Consider the following 10,301-nt stretch of genomic DNA (forward strand, 5'->3'; position numbering starts at 1 on the left):
AAAATCAAAACCCCAGGTACCCATCAAACAAATCAGCTTCTTAAAAAGCAATAAAGTGCTCTCCCCTACAGAAGAATTCCAATTAATAAATGTAGAAGGAATGAGGGAAATAGAAAATCAAAATTGGATAATAATGGTTGCAGGCAAGATCCGTTAATGGGTGCTAAAATTAGAGGGTGAGAATATGAGGACAAAAAAGGCCATGGCAGTCTCAACATATCTCCCCCAGATATTTAGTAACTTCAGATGCAAACTCAGGGAAGAAAACTGGCTGCACCCCATCTTCACCAAGAGACTAAAGTTAACACCACCAGCAATGAGATGTATCAGTGTCATCCCAATAGGATGCCCTGAGGACACCATCCTTACGTCCTTCCCGTCCAAAATCCATAATCTCAATCCAGTCCGGAAGAAACACCAAACAAAGTCAAACTGAAGAGCATTCTACAAAATAATTTACCAGTACTTGTCAAAAGTGGTCATGTCATGAAAAGCAAGAAAAGATTAAGAAATTCTCACAGACTAAAAGGAGAATAAGGGGAAATGACAACTAAACACCATGTGGAATCCTGGACTGGATCCTGGAACAGAAAGAGGACATTTAGTGGAGAAGCTGGTAAAATGCACATAAAGTCTGTAGCTTAGTTAATAGTCTTGTACTAATATTAATTCCTTAGTTTTAATCATTGTGCTCTAGATAAGAAAGATGTGAACACTAGGGGAAGCTGGGTGAAGGGTACATGGCAACTCTCTTTGCACTATTTTTGAAACTTCTCTGCAAGTCTAAAATTATTTTTAAATACAAGTCTTCAATTTTTTTTAAAGAATAAAAATACAGCAATGGCAGCTAAACCACTGTCATAGACAAGCCAGAAATCATAGTCACCATCACCATAACCAACTGGTCTCCCCACTGCCAGCTGGTCTCCTGCTCCGTTTATTCTCCACACCAAAGCCAGACAACAGAATGTCTTAAAACACTATTTTGCACTTGTCCCCTTCATTCAAAACCCCTGGGGGTACGTGCTCAAAGGATCTTTTCAAAAGGACACACAGGCAGCTTGAAGGGGCTTCCACCAGCCAAACATCAAAATAAAAATAACTCAAAGAATAAAATAATAATTCATGAGTCCATAATGTTATAAACAGAAAAACAGATGGAGGAGAAGGAAAAGTTCTTTCTTACAGTAGAATGCCAACTAATAAACAGAGAAGAAATGAGAAAATTAGAAATGTCTCAGCAATGGGTGTTAACGCTAGTGAGAGTTTGATGAAGAACAGGATATTTACATCACCTCAAAGTACCTCCCCACAAATGACTTATTAACAATAAAGGGGAAAATAGTCACTTTTTGGCAGAGAAGCCTGGCAGACACCCACATACCAAGTGATCAAAATGAAAATCACCAGTGTTGGACAAATTGACATCATGTATCTTGTGACATGACCCGTTGAGAAGGGCAGGACATCACTAACTTAGCACGCCTGCCAAAAGGACATAACCTCAGTGTAATGATAGGACAAAGCAGACAAAGCCAAACTGAGTGACCTTCTATGAAATAAATGGCCTGTATTCTTCAAAAGCATAAAGGTCAAGAAAAACAAAGAAAGGCCAAGTAATTAGTCCAAATTAAAGGAGACTAAAGGGCTGTGACAAGTAAATGTCACGTGTGATCCCACACACACCTTCTGATCACCCCAGAAGGCACTGTTGAGACAACTGATGTAATGCAAACATCAACAATGAAGAAGATAACGGTACTGTATCAGTGTTAAATTCTGGGATGTTGATAGCAGAGGGAGACCATCTCAGCAGACTCTCCACTGAGCACAGAGCCTGATGCAGGGTTCCATCCATGATCCATGAGATCATGACCTGAGCTGAAACCAAAAGTCGGATATTTAACCAACTGAGCCACCCAGGCACTCCTAATCTTTTTTTTTCATGTTTTTTTTAAGTAAACTCTATGCCCAACACCCAATATGGGGCTTGAACTCACAAGCTCGAGATCAAGAGTCACATGTTCTACTGACCAAGTGAGCCAGGTGCCCCCCAACCTAATCTTAAATAGTTCTGAAAAAATTGTGCATGTGCATAATACATGATAAAGCAAATGGGGAAAAATATAAACAATTGAATCTGGACAACAGATATATAGGAGTTCCTAATACTTTTGTTGCAACTTTTCTACAAATTTGAAATTTTAGCAAAGTAAAAAGTTACAACAAGCACAAAGGATTCTTTGGAGTAATAAAAAAAATTCTAAAACTGGATTGTGAGGGGATCCCTGGGTGGCTCAGAGGTTTAGCACCTGCCTTCGGCCCAGGGTGTGATCCTGGAGTCCCGGGATCGAGAACCACATCAGGTCCCTGCATAGAGCCTGCTTCTCCCTCTGCCTGTGTCTCTGCCTCTCTCTCTGTCTCTCATGAATAAATAAATAAAATCTTTAAAAAAATAAAACTGGATTGTGGTGATGTTTGCACAACTCTGGAGATTTTTTTAAATCCCTGAATTTAAAAAAAGCATTTTTATAAAAATTGTATATACACACATACTCCCTCTGATGGCTCCCTATTTCCCAGCCCCATGACCTGATTGCTCACCCATTACTTTAATCTCCTCTCTCAGAACTCACCAATACTAATGTGCACCCCACCGGCTGGATCCGCTCCTTACTCTCCTCCTCAAATGTATGGCACACACCTTCTGATGCCCCAGATTCCCCCACCCTCGCTTTAGCTCTGTCTGTCCCTGGGTCTTGCCCAGCCTCAAGCCCTATCAGTGCAGGGGTTCAGCCCTTCCTTCCCACCCCCAAGCCCATCTCCTCATCTCTAACACTGACAGAGTACTTTCTACATGCCAACATTATTCTAACCACTCTACACGGAGGTTTTTTTTTTTTTTTTTTTAAGATTTATTAATTTATTCACAAGAGACACAGCGGCAGAGACATAGGCAGAGGGAAAAGCAGTCTCCCTGCAGGGAGCCTGATGCAGGACTCCATCCCAGGACCCCAGGATCACAACCTGAGCCAAAGGCAGATACTCAACCACTGAACCACCCACATGCCCCTGCATAGAGTATTTTGTTCAAACTCACAGCCCTGCAAGCTAAGTGCTATCATTGGCTCCACTTTACCAATGAAGACACTGAGTCACTAGTGAGCCAGCTGGGATCTCTCAGGTGGTAGTCGCTGGAGCCAGGATTCAAAGTAGGCCATTCTCACACCAAAGCCTGTGCTGGTAGCCACTGTGCTCTGCGTCCCTACAGACATCTTTACACATTTGTTCTTCTGCAGACAGACCTTTCTCGCCCACCAGCCTGCAAGCTCCCTGGGGAGCGGGTCCACACTCTGGACCTCTCTCAACACTATGCACACGGCAGGTGCCCAACAGCTGTTTGTCCGCCACAGGCTGGGTTCCAGAAAGAAGAGGAGGGGGGTCGTAAACTCCATCAAAAAGAGGAGCCAGTTCTCCACCCCCAAGCACAGCCCAGCTCCCTGGCTACTGCCCAAGGCCCGGCCGTCATCTGCTCTGGGTAATAAGTATTTGTATGGCGATAATTACAGCATTTGGGGAGAAAATCCCATTAAGCAAGAGCCCTGCCGAGCTGCTAATGCCGGCACAGAACTGGAGGCAGCAAGTCCGCCAAGCTCCCGTCTGCTTCCAATAAAGCAGGAGCTGCCTGTCCCCGCCGCCCTTCACGTGGCCCCAAAGGGCTCGGCCACCCCTGCTGGCAGCCTCTGGCAGCCAGGGCCACCAAGCACCAGCCCCTTGCCTCAAAGACCACACCTCGGAGGCAGGGGCGGGGTTCGCAGGGGATCTGGAGCACCAGTGGCTGCAGAGTGAGGGAAGAGGGAACAGGGCCATGCTGGGATCCAGCCCTGAGTGGCACCCCAGTTCCTTTCCTGTCCCTGCAATCCTGTCACCTTAATAACAATAATAATACTACCATTTACAGGGCACTTGCTGTGTGCCAGGCCCATTGCAAAGCACTGCTTCCAGCACTGCTGTGGTTAATCCTCACAATGAGCCTGGCAAGCAGGTCCTGTCATTGTCTCCACGTTAAAGGCAAGGAAACATGAGTGCTGAGAAGTCACACTTTCCTCCAGAGCACTTACCCCAGTTTGCAAAATGTGTTTATTCTCACATTGTGCCATTCATCATTTCCTCCCTTGCTGGACTAAAATTCAGAGAGAGACAGGCGGTTTGGGTTTCTGTGCGGCACTATTCACTTGGTGCCATGCAGACATTCGATAGACAGCTATCTGTTGAATGAATTAATTAAGCTCCATAACTTGTCCAAGGTCCCCCCAGCTGCTGAGTGGCAGAGTGGGGCTAACGACCCACACAGTCTGGCTCCAGAGCCATGCCATCACACCATCTACCCTGCAGAGAATCCCTGCATGCTACCACCCTGCTCCTTCTTCCAAACTGCAGGAGCCAGAGACAAAGATGCCCAGGGACAAGGAACAAGCACTCTGCGCAGCCAGACTCCAGGATAGCGGCTTGCAGCATGGCCAATTCACATACTTACCTCCCAAACTCTCTCCTGCCCCACCAAATCCTCAAACCTTTGCTTGAGCTTCTTAAGTAATAAAAATAATAATAACATCATCTAGTTAAACCACAAAGCATAGGGATCCCTGGGTGGCTCAGCGGTTTAGGGCTTGCCTTCGGCCCAGGGTGTGATCCTGGAGTCCCAGGATCGAGTCCCACATCAGGCTCCCTACATGGAGCCTGCTTCTCCCTCTGCCTCTGTCTCTGTCTCTGCCTGTCTCTCTGTGTGTGTGTCTCTTATGAATAAACAAAATTTTTAAAATAAATAAATAAATCACAAAGCATTTTCACACACCAGCCCTGTGCCAAGCACGCCACCAGGCCCTCTACAATGCCTTTGCTCACTTAACCCTCATCAACCCACAACACAGTCATCATTCCCTTTTACAGATGGGGAAACAGAGTCTCATAGCAGATGGAGTAACAGCACCAGGGGCCTGCCACCAGTCATGCAGAACCCAGCAATGAGCCCAGAGCACCTGCTACTGGAGACACAAGTCCCACCTAGATGCAGCCACCCCTGCACAGCACAGATCTCCACCACAGAACACCACAGTGTAGACATGGCTTCCGTCCAGCCCCCTGATCCCTCTCCATGACCACCACCCAATCATTATTTGGCATTCCAAACAGGCTCCCAAACAATCAGTCCAGGGAAGTCTTCCTTGGGCATGACCACCAAGCCCCATCTAATGGGGCTTCCAGTTTTAGGGGACCGAGCCAGGAAAAGGCAAGGACCCTCCATGCCCCTGCAGCAGGCAGGGAGCTAGGGCAGTGGACAAACTGGCCGGGATGCAAGAGAGCGGGCCCCAGAAATTGACAAACAGCAGACAATACTGGGCTGGGGGTGCAAATGGAAGCCAGTAAATCTTCCCCAGGGCCCGTCCTGGCCTGACCATCCTCAGGCCTCTCTCCTCTCTGCACCCTGTACCTACAAGGGGAATCTGTAGTAAGCCTAGAATACAAGTGCCTGGGGGTGGAAGGGAGATGGGGTGTCCCCCCCCCCCATACTACACTCTCTTACCACACACTCCTGGATGCTCTAGTCTGAAAGGCTTTTTTAATTAAAAAAAATTTTTTTTCAACTGAAAGTCAAAGTCCTTGAGTGGAAGAAAAGACAATTAATAGTGGCCATGGCTAGGTCCCTCTGGGCCTGAATTCTACAAAGAGATGAAGCGATCAGGCCTCCTCCACCACACCCCTAACCCTCACTCTGTATTTTAATTGTTCCATCACAGTGAATTATTCAGCATCCCTTCGTCTTCCAGCCCACCAGCCCCACAGCCCCTCTGGCTGAGCCAATTTCCTCAACAGCTCTGGGGCCTGCACAGTCTCTTCCCAGAAGTCTCCGCAGCACACCAATTTCTTCCCACTTGGGGTGATAGGCCTGGACCCAGAGTTATGGGATACAGGACCATAAAGTTGTGGGGCCTCGCAGGCCGTCATAGACACTGCCCAGAAGACAAAAGGCGAATGCACAGCTGCAGTCTCTCCAAATTTCACAGCCTCAGACTTGCTGTTTCGGCCCCCAGAACTGCAAGACACCCATATCGATTAGAGAGAGCATTTGCTACAGTTATTTTAAGTCTGCCTGGGCTCTCACCCTCTCTTTGGGTGTTCCTTTCTTCCTCAAATGGCTCTTTCAAGGCCTGCCTGCTGCAAAGGCAGGCTCCCTCTGCTTTCTATATCCTTTCCCCACCCAAGAAGTTTTGCAAATAGCAAAGACCAGACACCCCTGGCTCTTCTACAATAATGCACCATGGATTCCATCTCTGAAGTCCCCAAAGGGAAAATCCAGGGAAGGCTTCCTGACTCTTCCCAACCTTCCCAGCCTCAAGCCTCATCACTTTCCAACTAGACACAGCATGCTGCAGCCCAGGGCCAAAGCTAGTCTGTTCACCCATCAGGCTGGCAGAGGCACATCTGCAGGCCTTTTGCTCATGCATCCCCTCAGCTTGGGCTGCCTGCCTTCTCTGCTTAGCAGGCTCCCGCCAACCACTATTGGGTCCCACCAAGTGCTGATAAAATGGCCCATCCTCTGAGAAGCACCTTCCCCTCAAGAAAAGTGCTTCCCACCCCAGTGCTCCCCATCACACTGCCAGCCTGACCCTCTCCCAAAAGCTTTCAGTTTGGTGTCCCCTGCCCAGGTCTCTTGACTGTACACCCCTTGAAGGCAGGGACATGTTCACTCCCTGCTGGAGCCTCAGAGCTGAGGGCAGTTCCTGGTTCTGTGAACATTTGCTGAATTAAATAATGAGACTCTTCTCCTGATCCTATCATAATAATGCCTCTCACTCAGTGAGCATCATCATGAACCAGGCACTTTCCACATATTATCTTCAGTCCTCACCAGAGGACTGAACCAGAGACTTTAGTATCAGCAGCCCCATTTTCTGGATAGAAAATAACTAAGCTCAGAGAAGTTAAGCCACTTGCCCAAGGTCACACAGAAACCTAGCAGTTGGAGCCCCGACTCTTTCTTTTGTTTTTTTTTTTTTAAAGATTTTATTTATTTATTCATAGAGACAGAGAGAGAGAGGCAGAGGAGAAGCAGGCATCATACAGAGAGAGCCTGATGTGGGACTCGATCCAGGGTATCCAGGATCACACCCCGGGCCACAGACGGCGCTAAACCACTGCGCCACCAGGGCTGCCCCGACTCTTTCTTTTGCACTAGGAAACTTCACTTCCATTCCACTTTGATTATAAGAGAGCCCAAGAGTTCCTGAACATCAAAACAGATACTGTCCTCAAAACTAAGGATGGAGAGATAGAGCAAGGAATGAGATAATTTCAAGATTCAGATCCAGAAGCAAAGGCAAGGGGCTACTGTGTGTCAGACCTAGGCTGCTACCAGGGTAACAACTGAAGGAGAAATGCCCTGTGGATGAGGCAAAGCAACAGAGAACAGGTCCACAGTGAACAGGTGTGGAGGGTAACCCTGCAACCTCAAGGCTCCTCTGGGTAGATTTCTGCCCCTCAGTCCCTCTCCACCGCCACAGAGCATAATGCACAGGCTGCCCCGTGGCCACATAGGATAATGCACAGGAAACTTGATTTGGTCCAACCTCTCTCCACACAGCATCTCTCCCCAGCCCCACAACACACACTGGCCTCACACTCTCTCTCTTTCTCTCTTTCTCTCTCTCTCTCTCTCTCTCTCTCTCACACACACACACACACACACACACCAATTCCCATCTAGATTGCATCTAGATTGCAAATTCTCTGAAACCTCCACGGGCATTTTTCAGACTCAGCCAAGAAGAGTCTGGGGCAAATGTGTGCTCACTAATTGCTGACCTTGGTAGAGAGTTTGATCCAGGAGACAGCTCTCCCCAGGGTCAAATTTCTGCTCTGGCCAGCTAGAAGCTATGAAAATGTACTCAAGTTATCGAAATATGTATGCCTTTCCTGAGAGCCACTGCCATCGCCCAGGAGTGTGGGCAGGAGTATGCAGGTTTCAAAGGAGCCAGCAGCCTTCTCCAAAGTCCGGTTCAAAAATCTCTTGAGGCAGTCACCTCTGCAGGCAGCACAAAGGCTCTGCATGTGACCAAAAATCCACACGCATGGCCCACGTACAGGGACTCTTACAACCTCCCGTTACTGAGGTGACACTACAGATACTAGGAATTCACACATCACACATTCTGCAGGAGAATCTCGGAAAGCAAATTATATAGGTCCATAAACACACACACACACACACACACACACACACACCCTACAAAGCTCTCTGGGTCTAGAAAGGGCTGAGTTTCCTCAAGAATTTAGAAGTAAGAGACAGGGGAAGAGAAATGGGGTTTTTTTAAATGACTTTTCATGGTCAGTGTCTCCACTGCAGGCTCCTGATCTCCCGGCATGATTCACAGGGCTCCCAGACCAACTCACACCTACCCCTTTCCGGGTGTCGATGTCACAAACCCCAGACCCCAAGCCCAAACCCCTCAGGTCCCATTGTCTGTCTGGGTTGGGGCTGGCTGGATGTGAGGTGGGGGACCAGTGCCTGACACCTGCAAGAGAAGAATTCTTAAGGCTCTGGGGCAAACAATGGCGAGGACGGGGAAGGCTGGAAACTTCAACTCCATCCCATCTTGCTGCCCATCCCCTGCCTGCTAGCCCTCCGCGCCGGGCCGCGCTGGATGCTCCGAACACAGCCCAAGCCCCACGTGCCCGAAAGGAGATGCGGCGCCCGGCAGCGTGAGGAGCTCCCCCCGGGGGCCAGGAAGGCTCCCTGGCACCAATCCCCGGGCACCCCGGGGAATAAAGTGCTGGCGCGGCGGGGAGGGCCCGCCCGAGCCGAGCACAGGGTGCAGGTGTGAGGGTGCAGCTGGCAGCCCCGCCGGGGCCCTCTGAATCCCGGGGACGGGAAAGAGCGACGCGCCGGCCCGGTCGGGAAGGGCCCCGCAGGCACCGGCCCGGGCCGCCCCCGCCCCAGCCCCGCGGCGTCGGGGGGAGCGCCACGGCGCGGCGGCTGCGCGGCTGGGGCCGTACTCACAGGCGCTCGGTGCTCCGCGGGATGTTCTTCGGGACGGCCTGCAGCCCCGCGCCGTGGCAGTCCACCGTGGCGCCCGTGCAGGTGCAGAGCGCGGGGCACGCCGCGGCACCCAGGCGCCACGCGGCCGCCCACAGCAGCAGCCAGAGCTCGGGCCGGACGAGCCGCGCCGGGGGCCCCCTCCGGGCCGTCAGCGCCATGGTGCCCTCGCCGCGTCCGCTCGTGCGCCGGCCGGCGGCAGCCGCTTACCATCCCCGCCCGGGGGCCTCCAGGTGCAGCCCGGGCCGCGCCGCCCTCAGCGGCCGGAGGCACCCTGCTCTCCAGGCGACGGCGCCCTGTGCGGACCGCGCGAGGGCGCCTTGGCGGAGGGCGCTCGGCTCCTCCTCGGCTTCTCGCCGGCGGCGTCTCCCGCTCTCCCTCCCTCCAGCTCCCCACCGACTGCTGCGAGGAGGAAAATGGGCAGGCCCCGCGCGCGCACGCACCCCGCGCACACACGCACAACCACACACTCACCCCCGCACGCTCGCTCTCGCCCAGCAGTCATCCATCAATCGGAAGGCGCACGCCAGGGCCAGACTCCTCCCCGCCCTCCCCCGACACCCCGCCCCCGCCTCCCGACGACCGCCGGCGGCTGCGGCGAGCAGCGTACGGTTTCAGAGGTGGAACCTTCGGGGCGCCGCGGGCCGTCGAGGGGCTGCGGGGGAGGGGGCGGGGATGAGAGGAAGGCCCCCGCCGGACCTGCTCAGGGCCGTTGGCCCTGGCCAGCTGCAGGCGCGCACACGCACACGCACACACACACGCACACACACCCCGCGAGTGTGTGCACACCTAGACGCACGCACCCAGCACGCGCAGCCTGGGCGGCTGGGCCAGAGTGCGGAGGGAGAGCTTATCCGGCCGCCCGCAGCCCGTCCCGGGGCCATAGATAAGCTTTCCCCGACGGCAGAAATGCTTGCCAGGCCTCCCAGACTTTACCCCTTGCCCTGGGTCTCTAAGCCACCTACCTTACTTAGCCTGGGACTTGGAGGGACGGAGCCTGGCGGTGGGGGGAGGGAATGCACAAAAGCGCTAAGCCAAGTACTGTCTTCTCGCCCCCCTCCACCAAGATGACAGCAGCCCCACTTGTCCGATGAGAAGACCGAAGCTAGCTGCACCCAGATGAAAATGACTCTGATTTGGACGCTGGCACCCCGGGGAGATGTTATTTCTGCGCATTGGGCTACCCTGGCTTCCCAGGTGGGAGGGT

General features: G+C 51.9%; 1 protein-coding gene across 2 annotated transcripts in view; it reads right to left on the reverse strand.

The window, feature by feature from the left end:
• Positions 1 to 9,635, reverse strand: part of SLIT1 (slit guidance ligand 1) — a 167,474-nt gene extending 157,839 nt beyond the window's left edge. The window contains exon 1 of one of the 2 annotated variants that reach the window (XM_025983279.2): positions 9,569 to 9,635. In XM_025983279.2, coding sequence (XP_025839064.1) covers positions 9,569 to 9,603 — 35 coding nt within the window. In that variant the 5' untranslated portion in view covers positions 9,604 to 9,635. Of the gene's footprint in view, positions 1 to 9,058; positions 9,544 to 9,568 lie in introns of those variants that run through there. The other variant, XM_072739663.1, reaches the window with a different exon arrangement.
• Positions 9,636 to 10,301: the final 666 nt, after the last annotated feature.

Source organism: Vulpes vulpes, chromosome 15, assembly GCF_048418805.1.
Source record: "Vulpes vulpes isolate BD-2025 chromosome 15, VulVul3, whole genome shotgun sequence".
Taxonomy (NCBI): domain Eukaryota; kingdom Metazoa; phylum Chordata; class Mammalia; order Carnivora; family Canidae; genus Vulpes; species Vulpes vulpes.